The 24,609-nt window shown below is 42.1% G+C and overlaps 1 protein-coding gene across 1 annotated transcript in view; it reads right to left on the reverse strand.

Annotated features, from left to right (window-relative positions):
- PAPPA (pappalysin 1) overlaps positions 1-24,609 on the reverse strand; it is a gene marked incomplete at both ends in the record, with an annotated part of 218,323 nt that overhangs the window by 93,178 nt on the left and 100,536 nt on the right. Inside the window, 2 exons of the mRNA XM_080940261.1 lie at positions 15,782-15,873; positions 21,456-21,584. Of these exons, the coding sequence (XP_080796387.1) occupies positions 15,782-15,873; positions 21,456-21,584 (221 nt within the window). The remainder of the gene's footprint in view (positions 1-15,781; positions 15,874-21,455; positions 21,585-24,609) is intronic.

A 24,609-nucleotide genomic window follows, 5' to 3' on the forward strand; every position in this document is an offset into this window, starting at 1 on the left:
AAGGACTGGAGGATGAGTCAGAGCACCACATGCAATGAAGCCAGTAACCATATTCTGGCAAAGCTTGTCATGACGAGGGTGACTGCAGTGTGCTGGGTAGTGTTTCCATGAGTAGCCGGATTATCAACATGGATCCCTTCCATTCCCGGTTCTGACTGTTCTGGCTTGCCTCAAAGACGATCATCCTGTGCTACTGCAATATGGTTCAGAAAAGTCCAAACGAACGACGCATGCACGTCATGGTGTCCTCTAATTCCAATCCAGTGAGACACATTGGAGTATATAAAGATTAACAGCCAGGAATCAGGCGAGAATCACCACTGGGTAAGTTCTGGTCTTTTTATATGCTGAACACAATGATGTTTAGGCTTAAGAATAAGACTTTATGTTAATTAGAATTGGAAGGTTTTGCAACATTTTGTTCTTAAAGACATTATGCATGTCTTTCCCCTCTTCCACTAAAGAAAGAGGGAGGAAGATAGGATGGGATCATTGGTCTTAAATCGAATGAGTTAACTAGAACATTCGGACATAGAAATCAAAACCACTACCCTTTCTGGTCAGAAACAAACCAACAAAAATTATCTTGCTCAAAACAGCTTCCAAGAAGCGAGGGTTGCTCTGATGTCAGTTCCCACTAGCTGGAAGAGGGGCTTGCTCAAACAAAAACAAGAGATTGCAGGCTGCGTTGCTAGCTAATGACTCCAGAACACTAGCCAGAGATGTCCCCCTCAAGGCTAGATGAACCATGCCTTAAGAGACCAATTCTAGGCCACAAAGAGTTGTATTCTCAGAATAGGAATCCTCTACTGAGTGATACGCCCTCGGGTATTCAGATATCTAACCTGAAAAGTCTGAAAATGCAATCATCTGCCTGGATCCTAAATTATCTATATTTACTCTTTCCTGACACAGCTGATGACAGTTGGCAGATGTGATCCGGTCCATAGCTATTCCGGCAAGGTTCTCGTCACTAAAGCCATCCTGCTCCCTGACCCAGGCATGTTGATCCTGTAGCTGCTCACTGAGGAACTGTGTCTACCCTTATGCACATAGCTTACCTCTCTCACCTATAATGTGGCTTTTTCTGATGTCCCCACTGCGTTGCTTTTCCTATGACTGTCTTTATTTCAATCTAATTCATTGCTTAACCAGGCACACCTCCTGGAAACCCTATCTGGCCTTCCTTCTCTAGAAAAGCTAGTTGCCCCTCCCCCCCCCGCCGTATTTCTATAACATCAACTATTTGGCCCAATTAAAATCACATTTATTACATTTGCTAAGGAAATGAGGGGAAGGCTTGCTAAGTGCCAGGCTCTTGGCTAAGTGTTTCAAATATCTACAATTACCTAATCCTGGTAGATTTCTTTGTAGTGAGCGCTACCATTATCCTAATGGTACAACAAGGAAATTACGGCTTGGAAACATTAACGCAGCACCTAAGACAGCTACAGAATCAAGCATGAAATCCACACTAGGTTGATTCTAATTTCAAATCTTGCCTGTATACTCCCTCTGCACCCTTCCACATCTTTTTTAAAATGGATACAAATACAGAGGAGGTTGCTTTCTTTATGGGATAGGTGGACCCATTTCCTTCTGGGATGGCCTGTGATTTTGTGTCTTGGCTGGAATGATCAGGAACCTTCAGTACCAGGCCTTTTTCTCGTCAGGAGACTGTTGAAATAAGGACTAACTTTCCAGATGTTAGGAAAGGGAAGTGATAAGGCAAACTACAGGCACCCATCACAGTATAACACTATCGCAAATTAGTAAACTCAGTTTCCCTGACGGTAACACTCAATCCTTGCTACCCTGTGCTGCACGTAAACAGCATAGGCTTGATGGCTTCCATTTGTCTAAACGTTTTGATTTTGAAAAAGAGAAATCTGAGTTTGCATTGGCAAGTGATTAAACAAGCAGGGCTCAGCCTGCAGCCCCACTGTCCATTAAAGAATTTACGAGGCAAGATGGGGGCCTTAAGCTCAAGCACTCCGTTCAGAAGTACTTACAACGCCATCAATTTCCTTAACAAAGAGCATTGGCTTAAATGCTCCTTAAAGCAGTGCTATTTACAGAGTTACCCACTTCCTTTTGAATTCTCTGCCTAGGGGGTGGCACGCCTGCTGTTCTTTCCAGCTACTAGTTAATTAGGTTTTCTACCCAAAAGGAAGCTAGGCTAGGACCGTGCTTGATATTCAAAAGCCACTCAATTTGGGGTTATCAGAGAGTCCTATAGGTAATCTAAATAATCTCTCAACTCAGTGAAAGTCCTCAAGAGTTTAGACTGTCAGCACAGAGGTGGCTAAGGAGAGAGGTGTGTTTGCACCTGACTCCTTCTTAATAGGAAGCTAAAATAGGGGACCTCTCAAAAAAAGGTTCAGTGCTAGATATTTGTAAAACTCTCTGGCTTCCTGGAACTGAGCATAGTCACAAGGCCTTTGGGAGATGAGGAGGCGAAAGTAGTTCCCATCGCTTTTTGTCACATCTAGGAATCAGACGTTCCAAGGTCACCACCACTCTGAGCTACCTGTGTGTCCCACTTTAGAGAAGAGGAGAGGCTCCATTCAAGTCACAGTCTGTCAGACTCTGAAGACTAGAAGAGTTTATAAGACACCTAAATTCCCAAGAAATAATGAATGCAGTTTCATTATATATATATATTAACATGTTCCTCAAAGGCAATGCGAAATCACTGTGAACGTGTTCCAGTGGAGCGGGACAAAAATCTGTTTCTTCTAGGAAAATTATTTTCTCATCTTATTGGAGGACATAATGTGGCTGACAAAAATCAAGAAGCTGGGAGTCTGTGGGAACTGTTTTCACACATTAGACTAATGTTGCAAGGGACCTTGGGTAAAAACGATGATCATTCAGAATATGTGGAAAGACTGATGAAACTGATTTTCAAAAGGAAGTCGGGATGGTAGTTAGTAAAATATAAGTAAAGAGAAAGGTGGAGAAAACGTGGGTGTTTCTCTCGGGTCTTGTTTACGTGTTTTATCAGTTAGTGGAGCCACCAGGAGGTTTGGGGAGAGAGCTGATAAAGTTCCACGTGCGTTGAGTGTATAAGTGACGCTCAAAGTCAGGGAGAGAAATTAAATCCGTGAGTCTGCAGCGAGAGGGAAAGACCTGGTGATGGGCAGAGGCACAGGGGTAGAGCGCTCTCCTCAAACATGCAAAGCCAAGCAGGGTATCGATGAGGTACAACTGGGCACAGCACACGTGATCTGAGAAAGGTGGTTCTGATGGGTAGACTCTGAATAGAGCTGGGAGTGAGGAGGGAATCCCACTGTGGCCTCCAGAAAGTAGCCTGAACCAAAACGAACAGAGAACTAAAAGTCCAGAGGAGCACAACAGAAGCACCCAGAGCTATTATCTGGAAAAAAACAAAAACAAAAAAAAAAAAAAAAAAAAAACTAGGCAAGTATTGGTAAAAATAAATAAATAAATAAAAAGTACTTAGCGATATTTTGTTTCGTTGTGATGCTTAATAGAATCCCCATCGTGATCTCTTTGCATAACAGATGATTCACACCTATGCTTGCTGTTTTCCAGGGACAGGGTACTCACTCACTCGTGAGTAAGAACTTCACAATTTTAATAGCCCTAATAATTAGTATTTATTGATCACTTCCTGGCCCATGCAGTGACAATAAGGTATGCAGACTTCATAGCCCAGGACTGGCATGTGAGAGTTACTCAATACCGGAACATGGTACTCACTCCTTTAGTGCATGAAAGGACAGATCGATCGTAGCTGTGGTAAGGACCACTGTTCTCATTTCTCACCCAGGGAAAGATGCTCACAGACATGAGACTGGGAGAAGAGGAGGCTCCCATGCTTCAGGGGCCAGGCATCCAGCTACTCTGCCTGCTGGTGCATTCTCTTGGCAAAAGAGAACAGAGGCAAATGGAAAGAAAAGCAGCGGAACCAAGTAGTCCGCACAACGTTTTCCACGGTAATGAGGCTAAACCCAAGTTATGTGCGCGGTTTTGGACTGCCGAACAGAGGGATGGCGCCTGCCAGAATGTTCACATCACTGCCAATGGCAGTTGATAGTTTAATGCAAACTTATGGATAATTTGGGTCGGCTTTCTGGCTGGTGTTGAAAGCTAAAATCACTCTGATTTCTCATCACGTCAGCTTGCCAAAGTACTTTGTTGGCCCTTGAAGAGCACCCCTCTCGTGGAGGTTGATGTCTTAAAATATTGCTCTAGCCTGTTTTGCTTCTGCCTAGAAATCATAATCACTACAGGACCAGACACCCTGGGCCAATTGTGGCATCCTGCCCTAGGATCCTCTAGGACTAGTAGATCCGCTGGACCTTCAAGGTCCACCGTACAACTCTTGTTTTAATCCATGGCCCATTGTTGCAGGAATATTTAGTTCCTAGGCTCACCAACTCCAGCCTTCCAGGGCTGTGTGAACTCCTCCGCATCCACCTTTGCTCTCAATCATGATACCCTGCTGTGAAGGTCCACATGAAGCATAGAAAATGTGACATGCAGCAGGTGCTTCAAGCAGACAAACCCCTTCTGTGAGATCCTCACATCTATGTCCAGCTGTTGGGCACTGCCCAAGGAACATAGAAGGCAACTTGCGGGAAAAAAAAAAAAAAAGCTAAATCTCAACTGCAAATACTAGCACAGGGTATTTCACCTTTCTGTCCAGAAAACAGTCAGAAAAAAAAAAAAAAAAAAAAAAAAAAAAAAACCTCTTTAATGGTTATCATAAACTCACACTTGTTTTATTGTTTGATGATAATTTCTTTTAGGTCCTTAGCCAGCAGCCTACAGAAAGTGGACCTTCTGTTGCTCCCTTTGTTAAGTATTTAATGGTCTGCAAATAAACACTTCAGATGGTGTTTCCTAAAGAGACCCAGGGATTCTTTTGTCATTTGAAGTCTCTGCTGTGTCTTCAATTATTCCCCCTTCTCATGATCGGTTTGCTGTTAGGACCTTCAGCTCCTGAGAGTACACATTTTATTAGATAAACCTAAAGATAAAGATGTAACATAAACTAAATAGTCCAGCCTGGGGTGGGGATGAGAAGCCATTCTTTCAGATCTAGAATTTCAGACCTAGAATACCTAACTGATGATTGAAAACCTTGAGTAAATTACTGAACATCTCTGTGTCTTGATGTTTTTTACACACACAGCCTATATAATACGAATACTACCTTATAAGATCTGTGTCATTAATTACTGAATTAACTTAATTTAACTGCATCAAGAATGGATTCTTTGTATTGTTACAAATATTACAGGGAGGGTGAGAAAGATGGGCCCAATTAGACATTCTCATGGAAGGCTTCCGAGGTTTCTATTTTTCAGTGGAGCAGTTCTGAGTGCAAATCTCAGCACCACCACCTAAGACACTAGTTCTCCCCTTTCCTCCTTCTGTATACCATCATGTCTTGATATTGTGATGACCTGCAATTGTAAAATTATTTTGATTGCTACTCTGTAACTGTAATTTTGCTACTGGTATACATTGTAATGTAACCATGATGGATTTTCCAGTGGTCTTAGGTAATTTTTGTGACAGGGTCAGTAGTCCCCAACCCCCACCTTCAAAGGGATCGATCACTATTCACAAGTTGAGAACTGGCTGATGTAAGAGCACCTACTTCCAACAAACTATCTTGCTTCCCGAAGGCTCTGTAAAATGGTGGCCTGACCTCCACAGACCATGGCCTTGTGAGAGTCAGGGAAGGTGGGTTAGTAGCAAGGTGACTGCTATTCTGTTATAGGGAGTGACACTCGGGAAGGTTTGTTCCTCTTGTAGTTATTTCTCAAGTCCACAGATATTTACTGAATGGAGGTCACTTTCTCCTGAATTGTTCACGCATTTTGGAGCTTTTCTGTGTCAACTAGAAAGAGATTAGCAAGGGACCCTTGGCGGCCAGGCTCACTGCGGGTCTGAAAAAAGACACCTCCATGTGATTTACTGGGACAAGTTGTGACTTCCACAGGTGGGGTGGGGGGCAGGTGCTGTCTGATCTTTTAAGAAGAGAAGCCATATGGCCTCTGGTGGCCATTGCTTCCAGACACAAAATGACACATGCTTAAGTGTATCAGAGAGTGAATGGCTAGAGCTGGCGGATAGGAAAACAGACATGTTTCTTTACTCAGGGGTGCAGAAACAGATGTGTAAACAGAAATGTGGGGCACCAGGGTTGGGGGGGTGGATAAAGGGATCTCTTCCTCTGTCACTCTTCCATTCTCTCTCTTTTTCTGCCTTACTCCACCTCTTTCCATTCCTCTGTCTCTTATCCACCAGAACCAGCCTATTGTTATTTTTAGACCAACTGTCTTCTATGTAGCAGTTAGCTACAAGGAACATCTTCAGCACAGTAATAGACAGTAAGTATTTGACTTTGTAGACAATACAGGGCTTCTGTTGAATCACTACGTCTTTCCTTTGTAGTGACAGTATTTTAACAAAGGGGCATCTATGTATTTCAATAGGGCTTTATTTGCCAAGACTGGCAGTGGATTGGCTTTGGCCATAGGCAGCAATTTGCTGATCTCAGTCTGTGAAAGAATGCACAAGCTTACTGTAAGGGGGACAGAGCATAGAATGCACACATGAGGAGCCACCTTCTCCTTCCTTCTGGCTATAAGTGACCACAGTCCTCACAGGCTTTGAAGAACCTCAGCCTTCAGTGCTATACCCTCAGCTTTCCTTGTCACCCACCATACTAACCCTCCTTTCACACAGAAAAAGCTCTTCTTTGCCTTGATCACTGAATCATCTGAGCTTCTCCTAGTCTTGACTGGCACCCTACTTTACAGCTCCTATTATGTCTACCTTTCTTTAGAGTGTCCCATCTCCAATCTATGTTTTCAAGGAGTCCTTCTTGATCTTCCCAGGTAGAAAGATCTCTTGTTGGCTTATTTCCTCCAACCACTGAGTGACTTTGAAATCAATGTCAGGGGCATTTTGCAGCTTCTCTACCCTGACTCCCAGCCTTCCTTGCATGGTGCTGCTTCCTTGAAACAAGCACAGAGCATGGCACACAGGAGACACAATCGTAGGAAGACAAAAGGAAGAGTGATGATGCATTTTACACTGCTTCCAGCCTGGGTCTGAGTGCAAGCAAGCAGTGGCCCTTTTCTTCTGCTTTTTCTTTTTTACACAGTGATGGTTGCATATCGCCTTGACTGTCCATCCATCATTTTATTTTAAGCACATTACCTTTCCTCCAAAAAAAGAAAAGGCAGACACCATTAGAACTATAGCTCTCACTTGCTTAAGATTTCAATTTCCCCCAGGGTACTCACTTCAAGTGAAGATCACAGGTCACGAATATTAAATATCCACTCCAACTGAACACAGACTCCAAGCAGCAGAACAAAGCCTCAACCTATATAAAGGTCTTGATACCAGTTCTAGAGATTTCTTTCCTGTTCAAGCTTACCTAAGCTATAAGTGTACAAATGCACTTTGGGAGCACATGGGTTTCTGGTCACTTTTAGTTCTGTAAAGAACTCCTTGTTCTTAACTATCCCGATTCATGTGCCATGACTCTGGACACCCTTCAAAGGCACACATCAAATTATTGTCTCTATTCCTTACTTTTAAGGGAGCTTCAAGTTGGTCCCCTGATCCTGACCCCTTCCTGAGAGTCAGGAAGCTGACCCAGGGCTAAGGGCTAGAATTCCTCCCTGCTGGTGTCAGAGGTCTCCCTGATTTTTTCACTCCTGCTCTGACTCTTTGTGGGATAGACCCCCCCCCCCTGGTTTGTAAAGGGGGTAGTGGGCCTTAGGCAGTGGCAGATAGGCAAGCTTGATCCTAAGGAATACTGACTGGAGTATTTGAATGTATTCCTCAGACCTCCCGGTTGAGGACTCAGATCTTTGGTCCTGCCCACATGTCAGTCTTCCGCCCCATTGCTTCCTTTTCCTGCTCTTTTGTGTCCTCTGTGACCCTTTGTGAACTTTGGGGTGAAAAGAATTCCTTTCTCCTCCTGCAGTTCTTCTTTTAGAGCTGCACAGTTTTAAAACAATAACAACCTGGGATTTTAATCCTATAAGTTAGACTCCAAAGGCCCTTGGGGTTCATCTAACTCATCCTCACCACTTGATGCTGATGTGTGTGCGAAGGCCCAGTGACTTGGCAAAAGGTGCCAACCACAGTTATTTGCTGTCAGGATCCAATGGCCCAATGGTCAGGCTCAGAACCAGTCCCACCACACATGTACCATTTGCTTCTGTATCCGTCAATCCTGAGATTTAGGGTAAGAAGAAGAGGAACCCAAGAGCTGCACTGAATTATCCTTATTTAGTACGCTAGAGTATTATGACCTTGCAAATGATGCCTAGTTCCCAGAAGAGGAAACAGACCCTGTGAGGTAGGAGAGAGGTACCCATGGCTACCCAGATAGTGCCTTCAGGCTTCAAGCTCCCCAGTACAGCCAGGACAATGAGGATGCGATTGACTGCTATTTTCTCCCTATGTTAAATGTTAAAAAGCAACTTGGCTAATGGAATTGGGAAAAGAGAAGGCTTGAGAACCAAGAGTCCCAGTACTTCATTTGTCTGCTTTTGTTTTTTGTTTCTCAGTCATTATCATGGCATGACAAAGGCACAAGGAGGGCATGTGTGTTCAATTTCCTTTTTTCTGGGACTCAATGGTAACAACGAGAAATACCAGGCAGTGCTCTGCTGCTCCTTCAAGACTTTATAGGACACAGTCTTGGTTGTTTGAACTCTTCTCTGACCTTCCTGGAGAGATGGCTTTCAACTATTCACTCAAGCCCACCTCACTGCTTCTATTTTCTGCTCATCAAGATCTGGAGCACTACTCTGGAAGGTTGAATGCTATCTCACTTTTCAGAATGGTTCTTGGAATAATACTGTTGGAATTATGCATCTAACAAATGGACCTCCACCTAATGAGGGTACCTGCTGCAGATTTCACTTCTCCTAATCTAGTATGACCTAAAGCAATGTACATAAGGTTTCAGATTCACGGTTGTTTCCTCAACCAAACTGCGTGATGACTTAAGGAAGGCTTTAGAGTTGCTGGGAGTATTGGTAAAACTTTTTTTTTACCAATCGTGCCAGAAAAAATGAAAGAAAACAATGTATACTCATTTCAAACTAACAAGTGTCGTTATTCTAACGCTGATCATAAATGAACCGGTTTCCATTTGTAGTGCGTTGGAATTCAAACTCATGGCAAACCAAATGCCCCAGATAAGTATGTGTATTTGCTTTTTACAACTCTGCGTAGTCACAGTGATAACTACCATATTTTGCTGATGAAAGAGAAAGCACAGGTGTAAAGTCTCTGCCTCAGAATTTTCAGCCAGATGCCATATTGGTAACTATGATGCTATCGAATGCTCTGCTTGTGCTGTGCATATCCTGACTCTATCTCCACCATTGCCGTTCCCGTACCTTCCTCTTTCTTAACTTTATTTTTGTTTTCTGTTATAAAGGCCCATCTTTAAGCCAAGGAAAGCATTGTTTCCTGAAAGACTTGCAAGGGAAAGTTATCCACACACACACATACACACACACACACACACACACACACATACACACACACACACACACACACACACACACACACACACACACACAGAGTGAACTGTAAGTGAATTTAGGCAGCCAGAAATGTTTGTTTCCTTCTCCTAAATTATTTTTTTCCTAAGGTTAGAGGTGGGTTCTTCCATTACGGTTACACAGAAAGTACTGTTCAAAAGAAAAATAATAATAAATGGAGCTCCCAGGAGAGCCCCTGTCTCCCTCCTCTCCAGCCTAAAATACTGTTTTCTTTTTTAGTCATTGTTGTTCTAAACTCTCTTAGGCATATCCACTGAGAAGACACAACGATTCATCTTCTTGTTTTTCTTTCTCGCCTTGGTTCAGTCAGGCCAGGACAGTCTGATGGAGGGGCCATAGGCTAGGTGACCCCTGCCCTCTCAGCAACTGGTGGCAAGGCAGATTGATCTTCAGCCCCTTACCCATATCTACCTCACAGAGAGAGAGAGAGAGAGAAAGGGTGCTGGGCTTTAGGGAGTGCTAATTGAGTTATTGGCCCTGGCTCTAACACAGGGGTGGAGATAGTCTGTCAGGGATGGGTGAGAAAGTGATGTTGAAAGCTGACAGGGGAGAGGATCTGGGAGAAAAGAGAGATACACAGAGGGGGGTTCCTGCAGTCCTGGGTGATATGGTGTGGAAATCTCTATAAATGTATTTTCTCGACTATATATCAGCATCAAGGAACATTTGAGTCTCCTCAAGCCAAGAAAGATGCTCAGTATTAAGTAGATCTTGAAAGCAAAAGGTGTCTTTCACAAAGGGAGAAACTAATTTCCAAGATGCTGAACTGCCAAAGGTCCACTACTAGACCTGGACAAAAAGTCAACTATCCAGGGCTACCATGAAGCACACAGTGTGGAACATGGAGGCACCCAGAATGGCTCCTGCAAGGGTTTAAATTTCCTCTCTCAAATTAGCCTGTTTCCAGCCTTGACTCAAGATATATGATTAACTACAAGCCCTTCGGGGGATCCTGCACATTTTATCTGACTAATTTGACCATTACCTTCCCTCCTTCAACTTTTATCAGCAGCCTGTCTGCCATTTATGACTCAGTGCCTTACAGAGGAATCCCCATAGCTGCTGGACAATGCCTCTAGCCAGCGCCTGCTGGGGGAGTTATCACTTCATTGATACCGTGGTTTCTAAACGAAACCCCAGGCCTGGTGTGTGTTATAGTTCTAAAGGAAAGAGGACAAGATAATTTCCACATTGCAAAGGGGAATGCAGTTGGCATTACTCAAGAGGTCCTGTGGGCGGTGTTTGTTTTAATAAGAAACTTATTATGTGCTGGGGGACTAGTGCACTGGGGGTGGGAAAGTGGGAAAAGGAAGTCACCAGAGTGTTGCACAATAACACATTGGCACCTTGGGAATACTTCCGGATGTGTGGGCTTCTGAAAAGTGAAGGGGAATGCCCCCATAAATCTGTCACCCACCCTCACACTGCTGTTACTGGCCTAGAGAAAACAGCCGTCTAACTTGTCTGTAATGACAAGGGTGGCAAAGAACAGCTGAAGAAGAGGAGGAGGAGCAGGGGGAGGACGGTGCCAAGAGCTAAGAGGAAGACATAGATTAGGGAAGAGGGATGATCAGGAAACCAGAGGAAGGAGAAAGAAGGAAGGGTGGAAGAAAGGAAAGGAGGGAGGGAGGGAGGGAGTGAGAGAGGTAGGGAGGGAGGGAGGGAGGAAGGAAGGAAGGAAGGAAGGAAGGAAGGAAGAAAATCAGAATTTTTTTGCAATGGCAAAGTTCTGGAGTAGAAGAAACAGGGTCTTGTATTTTGGATGAGTATTTTTGGGACCTTAGGTCAGTTGAGACATTACAATAAATCTCAGATCTCATATGTTGGATAAGAGTCACATATATGCTCATATTAAATAAAGCTGCACAATATAGGGTCATCCCAGTTATAAAGGACTACTGTGGTTGATACTTCATTTTCTACAGCATCCCAACTCTCTACATTTATATGACAGAGGGAAGCCTAGCTTTAGGAAGTACTACTAAATGTTCTTCTGTTTTGTCAGGATAATATTCAGTTAGAATTTTATGTATAGTCACGAGAAATCAGTTTTGATTAACTTAGGAAAAAAAACAAAATAAGCCATCTATTTGTAATTCTCAGTGATGAAGGGCTCTCTCAGAGGGTGGGAGAATAGAAACTGTATACCCTGAAGGTTAATTTTAGGTAGAAGGTCTGGCCCAGGTACTAGCCTCAGTAAGAAATAACACACTTTTCTATTTTCCTCAGATGTCATGCTGACTCTAGTACATTGGATACTGTCATTTTGTGAATAGTCTCCAAAATAGGTTCAATATAGCTTCAGAATAAAAGTTGTGAGTTAGTTGTCTGCTGGGGTAGAAGGTAAGTCTAGAAGGAGCCCATTTCAGCTGCAGAATAACTTGGTGAAGATGATTGAATGTGCTCTAATGCTCAAACGAGGACTGGGTTCCACCTCACTGGATAAATGATCTTGATTCCCCACATCTAGGATTCAGAAAGTAACGCTTAGAAATATTGATAGACATCAGCCACAGGTAAGCCCCAGGTCTTTTATATTTCCTGGATAAGAATACCAAGTCTTAGTCAATATCGTATATTCTAGCTATGGTGTGAATGCAAGTCTCACTGAAGACTGTTTCTTGGCCACCATTTTTTTTTTATATCGAATATTCTCTGTATTTACATTTCACTTTCCCCCAATCTCATTCCCCTCCCCCTCCCATTGACACACACAATGATAAGAATGTGTACCTCCACAAAGCACCAGCCCTGACTCCTCGCCTCCTCACCCTGTTCTAGTTGCCCTTCTCTGAGTCATTAAAGCTACTGGGGACAGGGTGTTTTTCAGACTCAGGCTTTAGAGTTTGTGTTGGAATGCAGTCTCTGGGAGCTGGTAGCTGAGGATGAGTTCCATTCTGCCTGGAATGCCTGTATCTCAGTGAGTCTCTATTATGAACTTCTAAATGACAGGCCGAGGGTCCAGCTGATGTCTTTTCTTCAGCACAGATAAAACTCAATACACAAGAAAGAGAGAAATCCTTCATTTAACACAATCTATGTATCTCATCTTTATTAAATTAGTACCAGAATTGCTTCATAAGAGTAAAGACTCTAACCACCCTCAAAGCTCTTTAAATCATGAATGATTAAGTGGCCTTTTAGCAGGTCACTTTCCACAGTCACACTCTGGGTTGTCTGTCTGTTTGTTTGTTTGCTTGTTTGAAACAAGATTTCTCTGATTAACAACTCTGGCTGTCTGTTACAAACATTTTTTTTTTTTTTTTTTTTTTTTTTTTTTTTTTTGGTTAAAAAAAAAAAGTGAGCCACAATAAAGTTGTCCAGGGAATCATAGTTTAGAAATATGCCCGACGTACAAAAGATGATGATCAAATCCTACCACCAATGGGTCACTTCGGGACCTAGGAAAGAATATGTTTGTACCATGGATTTAGGAGGAACCAAGTCTCAACTTCTCCACCAAATTAACAGAGAACATTTTGAAAACTTATAACCCTGAGCATTCATTTTAGTCTGAGTAGGGAGAAAAAAAAATGAAACCCAAGCTAGCAAGGGAAGCTGATTCTAGACTCACCACTCACTGCTATTTCTAGAAGAATCTTTCAGTTTTACCACTCTAAATTTAAAATTCAGTTTTTTTTTTTTCTTTTTAAATATAAGCACACTGTAGCTGCCTTCAGACACATCAGAAGAGGGCATCAGATCCTATTACAGATGGTTGGGAGCCATCATGTGGTTGCTGGGAATTGAACTCAGGATGTCTGGAAGAAAAGTCAGTGCTCTTAACCGCTGAGCCATCTCTCCTGCCCTTCAGTTCATTTTGTAATAAGTGGAGAAGAGCATCCTGATTTTCATTTAGTCTCTGCAACAGACGCCACAAAACAATCAAATGCCTCGGATGCACAGATTAGCAGTGAGAATTTTTATAGTTAAAGGGACACATAGGGTTTCGGTTTCTCTGAGACATGGGATGTTTGCTTCCCCCACTGGACTCGAATGTGTTAGGAAAGCTGTCAGACATAGGAACACATGTGGCTGTGATCCATCGAGCCTACAAATATAGCACTCTGGTCTGTGGACTGCAGCTTGCTGATGCTCTCCTGAAAATATCTTTCTAGTTGTTGTGTATGGTAAATAGTTCTAAAACAGTAGAGTACAGGACTGACAGAACCTCTCCCTTCCCCCCACAGCGTCTAGTTTGAGGGTTCATGTCCTACCTCCCACCTTCACCAGATCCTACATCCAAGAGTTTGTAAAGGGGCATGCCCCATTCACCAACGTGATTGGGATCACCATACCAAAGAACACTTAGCTATTTAGGTGAATGGCTAGCAGAGGCTAAAGGTGAGCTCAGGTAGAGTTTACTGTGGTGATGAAGGATTCAGCTTTACACAATGAGAAGCACACAGCAAATGGATGGACCCGTTCTCAGAGATTTTCTCACCCGATCATTTCCATTTAGAGGAGGTGAACTTAGACCAAAACCTGGTCAACTTTACACAGTGCCCTTAGCACTGCATCTATTTCTCTTTCTTTCTTTCTTTCTTTCTTTCTTTCTTTCTTTCTTTCTTTCTTTCTTTCTTCCTTCCTTCCTTCCTTCCTTCCTTTCTTTCTTTCTTTCTTTCTTTCTTTCTTTCTTTCTTTCTTTCTCTCTTCTTTCCTTCCTTCCTTCCTTCCTTCCTTCCTTCCTTCCTTTCTTTCTTCCTTTCTTTAGTTATTTATTAAATTAATGTTTCCTGCTGCCATACCATTCAGCTAGTTAGGAATCAAACTTTTATAATGGGTAACATTCAACTCTCAGCTTGGATCTAAGTCTTCTTCAATAATAACAATATCAACAACAATAATAATAATGGCAGAGGTTGACCTAGAAATTGCCAAGTTCTTTCTATTTTAATTAACCGCATGCATTTGCACAGCACCTCTGTTTTGTTGCTCTGCCGCTATTTCGTGCAGAAGAGAAATAGTAGGTGCTCTGTAAATGTGTTCAAGAAGGAGTGAACAGAAAGTGAAGCGGTACTCTTACCCTTCTGGAGCTCAGTCCACCAGGAGGATTGTGCTCTAAGCCCAGCACTTTAATGCACTACAGATGCAAAGATGCAATGACATCTCCTTCCCTGTAGTCCTCCTGGAAAACCGCCTTTCAGTGAGAAATCTTCCCACCACAGTTTTCATCCCCCTCGATTGCTGCCTGTTCCCTTTTCAGATAGAGCACCTCTGTCCTTTGTACTTGCAAATGAATTGTGATTAGTTTTCACCTCCAGCCCAAGGGATTAGCCAGGGGACCTTTGATCTTCAGGTATCGATTTGCATCTTAAAGGAAGCATGATCTCATCTGGGCCAGCTCAAAATTCCATCCCTGCCCCCACACCCTGTCTGTTTACCAGCCCTGGGGCTGGACAGGGCCTCCCAAGTGGGGCTGAAACAACAAGATAGACCAGACTCCTTGAGAAGGCAGAGGAAAACACATTTCCCACCGGACTCCGAAAAGGTGGGAAAAGGAGGTTTGCTTTCTAAGCACGGACGGGCCTGTTCTTTGTCCTGTGTTGCAAATTCCAGAGACTGTGCAGTTTGGAACTGCAGCAAGGACCTAGGCAGCAGGTAGATCCTCAGCTAGAGCTTGTTTGTGCAGGATAGGATGAGCAGAGACTGGAGAATCACACAAAACCAAGGTTAAGTCTTTCTAAAGAATGAGCTGATCTCAGCAGTTAAGAGCACGGACTGCTCTCCCAGAGGTCCTGAGTTCAATTCCCAGCAACCACATGGTGGCTCACAACCATCTGTAATAACACCTGATGTGTCTGAAGACAGCTACAGTGTACTCATATACATAACATAAATAAATAAGTTTTTAAAAAAGAATGAGCTGATAAGTATGACTCTGGAAGCACTTTGTGATTTTAATATTTCCCTCCTCTAAAGAAAAGACTTACGCATGAAATACTGCAGCGCTAGCTATCCAGTGCAGAAAATGTGTGTAAAGTCAAGAGTGATAAAATATGTGACCTGTCAGTGAATATATCAATGAAAACACACATTGTTGAAAACAGTAATATGTACTTCTCTGGCTTCTGTATTTCTTAAAGCCTGTGGCCCATAGGAGATGCTCGGTCGATATGGAATCAAAATGAGCCAATTTCATTTGGCTATACCTGTTATTATTATAATTGGCTAATCAGCCGAAGACAGGGCAGACTCACCAATGCAGTTGAAGGAGACTTCCTGCTTGCAAAAAAGGGAGCAGCCATCCCCATTGCTCTTATTCAGGTCATCACATTCTTCTCCTTGGTCTCTGCACAACGGATAGAAAAGGGAAAAGCCCAGGTCAGTTTCAGAACCGAGGCTAAACCAGTGAAAATACTCACCGGGATCATCGGAGCTTTGTGAGGTCTTGATCCAGTCTCTCTCCCTGACTTCAGTCTCGTGCCTCGGCAAAATGAAACGGGCAAAAGGCATAGATTTAAGAAGTGAGATTGCAGTGGCCTTAGTGGGGTTTTCATGGGAAAGGACAGTTCTCTTTCAAAACTGGCCATTGCGTTCACATTGCTTTTTTGTGTATACACGTGTATGCTTGTGGGTGTGGGCTTGAGTTCACACAGTCATATATGAGTATCTGTATATTCGTACGTGTGTGCAGGTCGGTATGCAGATGGCTGCACGTGTGTGTGGAGGCAGGACTATAACTTTAGGTGTGTTGTTACGTTAGGAACACTGTCCAGTTCATGACGCACATTCTCTGATTGGCTTAGAGCTCATTGATAGGGCTGGGTTTACGGGCCAGAGACCTGGGAACGCCACTGTTTCCACCTCTGCTGTGCTGGACTACAGGCAAACAGCTTTAGTACTGTCTTTAAAGTGATTTCCGGGAATCCAACTTAGGTCCCTGTGCTAGCAAAGAGAGGACTTTAGAATTAAAAAAAAAAATTGTTTTTTTCTTCTTGATTTTTGTGGCTCTGGGCATCTAAACCTCTCCCAGCCTTACATATGTTTTTTGGGTCCAAGACAGGTATTTTACCATGGGAGGTTTCTCTCCTGCCCTCATCTTTGAAACTCAAGTCACATAAACTGATGAGAGACAAGGAAGAGTAAGAAACAGAGGTGTAAATTAACAAATGAATGGCCAGCTGTTGTTCCTGACAGGTCTAAAAGTAAAAGCTCACTGCTGTCTATAATAGTATAGAATAATATACTATAATAATAGTATAGTATATATACTATTATATATATGTAGTATATATACTAATAGTATAGTATAATAGTATTTTTTTCTGTCATTGGAAAGGGCAGAACTGTTCAAGGCCCTGAAATCTTCACCCTTTCCTGTACTCACACTCCTCCTCACTCCCACAATATACCAAAAGACTTTTTTCCTTCCACTCATATCCCAGGCTTAGTCATCTTTCACTAGAAAGCTCTACTCCCTCCGCTGAGCGGCAGTTTCTTGTTGAAAACTCTGAGGTCTGTTCTTGCACTCTCCCACCTCTCTCCCTCACCTAATGGTGATTTGCAGAGGTTGAAATGACCAGAAAATTAGCATTGCTTCTTCTCCCACTCCCTCAAACCAGGCTTTGGAAAGTAGGGGGGAAAAAGAGCAGAAAGTAGGAAACTAGATAGATTGTTGCTTTCTGGAAAGTTCCCATCCTCTCAGACACTGAAAACATCAGCTTAGAACCACATGTTCCAAAAAATAACAGCATGATCTGTGTAAGTCCCTTGGCTGGTCTAGCTGACCTTTTCATAAATTTAAATCGATTGGATGCAAATAAAACTGGGATGTCATTCCTCAGTCACAATAGCCACATGTCAACTGCTCAGGAGCAGCATGTGGCTAGTGTCCACTATGTTTGACAGCACAGAACAAAGTCCCAGATATATTAATTGTAAGCTGCTTCTGCCCACACCCAGCCTGGTTTTCTATGTGTTGTAGTGGAGCTAATTAAGCCTTCTCCTTGGACTTGGGTACAAAACTGAAGCATGACTTGAAGTGTCTGGTATGTTGGAGAGCACCTACCAGATGCTAAAACAGTCAGTTCCCATTCCTTCTTTCCCTTGGGGGTCTCCGTAGAGTGTGTGGCAGCTGTCCCTCCCTCTTAAGAGACCAGCTGGAAACTGTCACAGCAAGGAACAGGTCTCAGACTTTTTCTTTTACCAGGGGCAATTAACACCAGGCGATGTTTGTTGTCTTTAGGAGGTGTCAGAATAGCAGAATAGGAACCAGCAATCAATTCTTAAGATGACCTAGGCTGGCACATGCATCAATCTCCAAGGATCCACCCAAGTTCTCTCCTGTCAGCACAACCATGAGCTAAGAGGTTTGGATTTTTTAGCTGTCCCCAGCATTCTCTGCCAGTGAATCTCACAGGCTTGAAATCAACAACGACCTTCAGCTTCTTAGATTTTCCATAGAATGTGTAGGAAAACATCTCTTCTGAGTATCCACACCACCTTCCTCCTCTCCCCCTCCAACTGCTCTCCCTCCCAAGTCTGGACTGGTGCCCTAAGTCATTATTAACAATATTTCCAATTTACCTTCTATCGTCACCCAAACATTCTATTGGTTTAAGCAAAGCATTAGGATCACCACAAATATCTCCAGTCACGATGGGGGATGTGATTAGACGAAGAGGTTCTGGGTTCTGAGAAACCTCCTTTGCCTTTCAGACTGAAATATATAGGCCTCGTTCTCTCTGTTCACAGACATCTTGTTTCATCAATCACAGAACTTGTCAAACTGATTGCCTTTGCCTAACACCAGAGTGCTTGTAATAGGCTGTGAGATGCCAAAGGAGTTGATAGACTCTTTACGATCCTAGCATCCCAGTATCTAGTTCCTGGGATGAGGAACATGGCGCCTCTCTACTGACTCACTTTATAGCTTGCTCTTCTCACAGTAAAATGAAGAGAAAGTTCAGATGAGAATCAAGACTTTGGTAAAATGTTGGTTTGAATTCTTAATAGGTATGAATGATTAAGAAAAGTACTTTAAAATTTTTTTCTTATTATTTTATTAAAACTATCACAATAGGCCCAATCACACATCATTGTGGAGAGGATACAAGGGTATAGTAATGTATACTATAGTATATATAATGTATGGATTGTAGGGTCTCATGTGTGCTAGAAGCTTGGTAAGTATTCACATACAATGTCATTATCATACTATGCATCCAACCATCTATCTCAACACTGTGTATAAAATGGGGAGAACCTTTCTATTGCAGAGTGCTGACCCATTCGGGGTGACTTTTCTGTGAGTGGTGTACCTATTCTCTCTATCCTAAAAGAGCCCATTCATTTCTTTAGAATGAGTGCATATGTGCTATGTGCTGTTGTGGGATCAGAAGACAGATTGGGTAAATGTTTTCTGATTCAACCATCCTTGCTAGAACATTCGTGAGGTGTATTAAATTTTTAGTAAAATATGTATGGGTACCTGTTCCATTTTACTAAAGGTAAAATGCAGGGTTCTGGTTCTAAGAAAACAGATTTTAGAAACAACCATTACATTGTAAATACAGTTATGTTAATGCTGCTACTTTTCAGTCATTTGGTGAGTTATCACTTTTCCTTGAGTTGCTGATATACTTCAGTGTTGGGCGGAGGACTCTTCTGCACATTAGTATCCTTTGATTTAGTCAGCAGAAAAGAGGGACCTGTCTGGGATTCATCTGATCACATTACAACATGTATTTCTTTCAGGGATAATCACAATCAGAAAGCATACCGCTAGAGCTAGAGGGATTGTTTAATGGCTACCAGTGTTGGCTACTCTGACACAGGACTCAGGTTCATTCCTCAGCAGCCATATCAGGCAGCTTGCAAGTGTCTCTAATTCCAAGTGGTCTACCACTCTCTTCTGGACTTTCTGTAGGTACCTGGCATTCATGTGGTACACAAAGAGACAAACAGACAGACACAGATATGCAGATACACAGATACAAACACAGACATACAGACAGATACATACACACACACACAAACACACATGAACACACAAATATGCATACAATAGAGATAAATCTTTAAAAAGGACAGTATGTTGCCACCAAATACCAAAAGCTTTGTGAATGGACTTTTGATTATAAACTGCTTTTACTTTCTAACCCTAGCAAATAGAAGAAATACATTTAGTCCTAGTTACTCCTTTCTTCCAAATACAGAGGTTTCCAGTTTCCATCGCCTCCCACACAATCACCAGCAACAAATCAAACTGCTCTTTCCTACAGCATTACTGGAGTGACAGACACAAGCCATACACACTGAACACTTTTTTTTTCATACGTGTGCCACGCACTAATTCATAGGCTGCACATCAGTGCTTTCATCCAGCCCTGAGGCAAATGCTCTCTTCACACCACCCATCCCCCAACTGCAAGAGCAATTGCAATCCCATGTTGCAAACATATTATATGACACCCAACAGTGCCATTTAATGAAGGAATTTGCCAATAGCTCATTTTGCCTTTAAGCACATAAGGCACGTGATTAAACCTGTCAATTGTTGAGGTCTTAGTATCACTTGCAAACGAGCACATTGACGAGGAAGGCAATAAGAAACTTAAATTGGAAAGATGATTGGTCTGATGTTCATTTCTGTAGGAAAAAGGCAACCTAGATTTCTGCATCAGCATCTAATTGTTTTGTGCGTATTTTAGAAGAAAACAAATCAAAAGTTGATGGTAAGGTCTGATGACTTCCTGCTCCTGTTTCCAGATGTGTGTATCATGCTTCCAAGGACCAGCCGATGAATGAAATGAACATCCTATAGGATTTGTTTTGGTTTTGTTTTCTTTTGTTTTTGTTTTTGCACACAGCTTGATATTTCGCAATATCAATTGTGCAGAAATCTTTACAAGTCTTGATTCATTCATTTTCAGTGTATTCATGTTCAGACTCTCTCTTCATCCTAGAATATTATTTAGTGTTCATGGTTTCAATATTGTATGTTACTATACTTCATGATATTTGTGAGCCTTTGGCCTGTTTTCTGAATTGGTGATTATGAATTGGTAATTAACTTTCACCTGCCTCTGCCTCTTCAGTGCTGGGATTAAAGCTATGTGCCTCCATGCCTGGCTTAAAGGAATATTTTAAGATTTATTTTTTAAAGATTGTAAACTTGCATGTATGAGCGTTTTGCCTGCACGTATGGACATACATCATGTGCATGCCTAGTGCTCACAGAATTTACAAGTGGGTGCCAGTTCCCCTAGAATTGGGATTATTGATGATTGTGAACCACCGTGTAGGTACTGGAAATTGAACTTGGGTTTTCTTTAAGAACAGGCAATACCCTTAACTATGGAGACACTGCTCCAGTCATCAGACTTTGCAATTGATGTGTATATGTGTCTCTGTGTGGATTGAAACTATGAGTGAAGGTTCCTGCAGAGGCCAGAGGTGTCTAGTTTCCTGGAGCAGGAGTCAAAGGCAGTTGTGATACTTTGGTCCTCTGGAAGAAAAGTGCACATTGTTAACCACTAAACTATCTCAGTAGCACCTTGAAAGGTGTTTTAACCTAGATGAACTATGGGCAAGTAACTGATTGGCTGAATAGTCACAGAAAAGACAAATACAATCCTCTAGTGTCTCACAGCAAACAACCAAGATTGGGAACAGATGGTAGCAATTGCATAATAGTACCTCTGCTTAACTCACATATATTTGAGAAACGTGTGTGACCCCAGAACACAATCATTGGTTTGTCTTCCAAGGCCAGCAAATGGAGTACTGAAAAACTGATGGGTTATTGGAGACCACTGGTGTCTTGGGGCATATGAATTATGGGAGTGTCTCCTAAGATCTTCTATTCAAGCGTCTTGACTTAATTAACATTTCCTCCAAACGCCTCTTACATTAGATAAATCTACTTACTTTTGGATAACACCATCACCACAGTACCCGCTTCCGTGGGTGTATACGGCAGCAGGTGATGGCTCACTCTCTTCTGTTCCTGATATGGTGATAACCCGGTACTGGTACACATTGCCAAGTTTCAGATCCCTGGAAAGTGCAGAGAAACCTGTTAGTTAAAACAAATACCAAGCTAGGGGCTGATTGACAGAGAAGTAAATATTCCTTTGAGTATACTCTTTAAGTCTTGCTTATTTTTATTTTTTAAATCAAAGGCACATTTGGTTATCCAACAATCTATATCATACAGTAGCTTAAGCTACTTTGCTAAGCACAGTGAATTTACATTATAAGGTACACTAATAAAAATGGACTTTACCAGATATATAACTGTGCATAGTGCTAAATGCTTTTGACTTTGAACTTCACGACAGTCCTTGCAGAAGGGAAGAATACCAGAGAGTATGGAAACCTTACAATGAGAGTTTGTGGGAAGCAGAAATCCCAGGAAAAGATTGGATAAGCAGAAGGAGGTAGAAGTAGCCTATCATGTCTTCTGAGCATTATCTGACCAGCATATCATATCCTCTGAGCATTATCTGACCACTTCCTCACATTGAAAGACCTGTGCAGGAACACCACAGTACAGGAGAGAGCCTTTTCTTTTACACTGCATTACTGAGATTTTCTATTCTCCACTCATTCCTGTGCCTGACTATTACCTTCTATATAAATAACAGAAGTATTCATTAATTAAATCCTGGCCCAGGGCTATGCACTTGCTATATATTTTCTTCTTTGAGAATCAAAACAACCTTACATGGGTACTCATATTTTTGCATTGCTTTTATAGATGATGAATATGAGGCATGGAGACATTAAGCCAATTGTTTCCAATTTTATGTTATCAAGTAATATCTTATACTCTTCCTCCTTTATCCCCATAGGCCTGCCCAGTAACCACATCTCTTGGAGAGAGGGGTCTTGTTCTGGAATAACAATTCCGGAGGCTGTTAACTGCCAGATTTCCAACTTGCCAAAACTGCTTCTCTCCTCTGACTTAAGACTTCCAGGGCCTGTCCAGACTGCCTCACCTAGGAACCTGGCATCTGCCAACTATCCTCTAATACAAAAGCATGTTTGTGTCAATTCTACATGACCAAATCTCCACTTGTATTCTGTGATAGACCATTTTCAAAGGAACACACCAATAAGCATTGCCTTATGTGTAAATTATTTATTTTTACCCTAAAAAAAAAATGTTCCATGGGGGTAGGGACACAAAAGGTTAATGAGGACATTCCAGAGCGAAAGGAGGAAGATTTCATAAACAGAGAAAAGATGTCAGGAAATTTCAAGATTTCTTGCCCATCTGTTATTTCAGCTGCTGAGAAAGGCAAGAGCTGTTTGGACAAGGCCAAGAAGATAACAGGTTCGTGAACAATGAACAGGGAAGAGTTTCTGACACTCGATGTAGTGACAGGCTCTAGGAGCAATGGGCCGTTCTTACGAAGAAAAAAAATACCTTGATGAAAATAGTAGACTCATCATCCCCGAAGTGAGTTTGAGTAACACTGAAGGTGTTACTTATGTTGAGGGCAAACCAAACTTGTCTGCCAACTCTCTAAGAGATCTGGTGATGCCCCTACAGGGGGATTATGCAAAGATATTTTGGGATATCGAATAGATAAATGATGGGTGGATTGCAAACTCCCAGAATGACAGTATCAGAACACTCATTTGGTTGACTCTTCATCTTTGTTTTGACTGATTAGTGACTCTCCCAGAAGCACAAGAAGAGAACAAGAGAGCGAGAGTCTAAGAAGATACATGAGTTCTACTATAAACTCACTTAGGTCTAAGATGTGGATATACGCTACAAATAAGGCAATGTTCTGGAATAAAATAAGAGATTTGCTTCAGGTGACATCATGGGCCACAGAGGACTCATATTCATTGTCTGAACAGATGGAGCTCTTTTGTAGATACGCTTGCCAAAGTGAACAGTATGTCTCAAGTTGTTGTGTGTGACATGACAAATGATTTGTAGCTGAAATATTTAATGTGACGGCTTAATCTGGTGTGGATGTTTTCCTGCTAAGTACTACCTTGGCTTCACTTACAGTTTCTATTTGCCATGTTCCTCCTATGCCTTGGCAATCACCAACTAGCAGGTAAGCAAACATGTTTTTGTTTTTCTGGCCTTATCTCTTCTATTCAGAAAGCCACATGATATTTCTTTCTATCACGCTGAGCCTATTTCATATGAACTCTAAACCTGTACTCAGGGCATTTCCCTCCAATGTGAGTGCTCCTCCTTAAATGTGAGAACATAGACAGTGACCCTAGCTTATGATGGATACCTAGAAAATGCTGACCCATTATTATCAATGGAGAATTCACAAGAGTTTTGATCACTGGAGTTATTGTATAGACTCTTTAATGGTGGAGAAGAGTCAGATTTTATGTATATATCTAATGAATCCCTGGTGAGGTGATCTTATGAATATGGTGCCACCATTTGCTTTTGTCATGGCAGCACCTTACAGTCCACCTTCCGTGTACAGCATCATTTAGGCGATAGTTCTCAGTTCCTCGCGTTTTACTTTATTTCAAGGCAACTCACCACAGCTTCTGTGAGTTTTACAAGCCAGGCTTTTCTGTCCTGCGCTAAAAAAAATAAATGTCTTCTAATAACATCTACCCAGTGACCCACCTAGGATTGGCATGCACAGCCCTTATGGGAGACAAGTCCATAGCTCTTTTCTCAACTGTGTGTCTGACTCTTGTATCACCCCTTGGAGCCTAACAACAGTTCTCAGAGTCAGGGGCTAATATCCTAAGTTCCCAAAAAGAGACACAAGAAACTCTAATCAGTCATTCACTTCATGAAAAGGTGAAAGAGTTACAATTGGTAGTTACAATTATTACTAAAACGTTAAAGCTACTTTGTGGGCATAGTTCCAATCAAAACAAACATTCTTTGAGCAATTATTATTAGTACTCAACTTCTCAGGTGAAGAATCTACCACAAGGAGGGGAGAAGGAGCTACCTGCTTATAGATTTTTGCCACGGGTAGAAACTTGAACCAGTTCTTCTACAGAACCACACTCCAAGACAGTGTTTATTTCAGTCACAGCAGTCTCCTGCTGTTATATAGTGGAAAACACAGCA

Source organism: Micromys minutus (assembly GCF_963924665.1).
Source record: "Micromys minutus genome assembly, chromosome: 28".
In the NCBI taxonomy this organism is placed as follows: domain Eukaryota; kingdom Metazoa; phylum Chordata; class Mammalia; order Rodentia; family Muridae; genus Micromys; species Micromys minutus.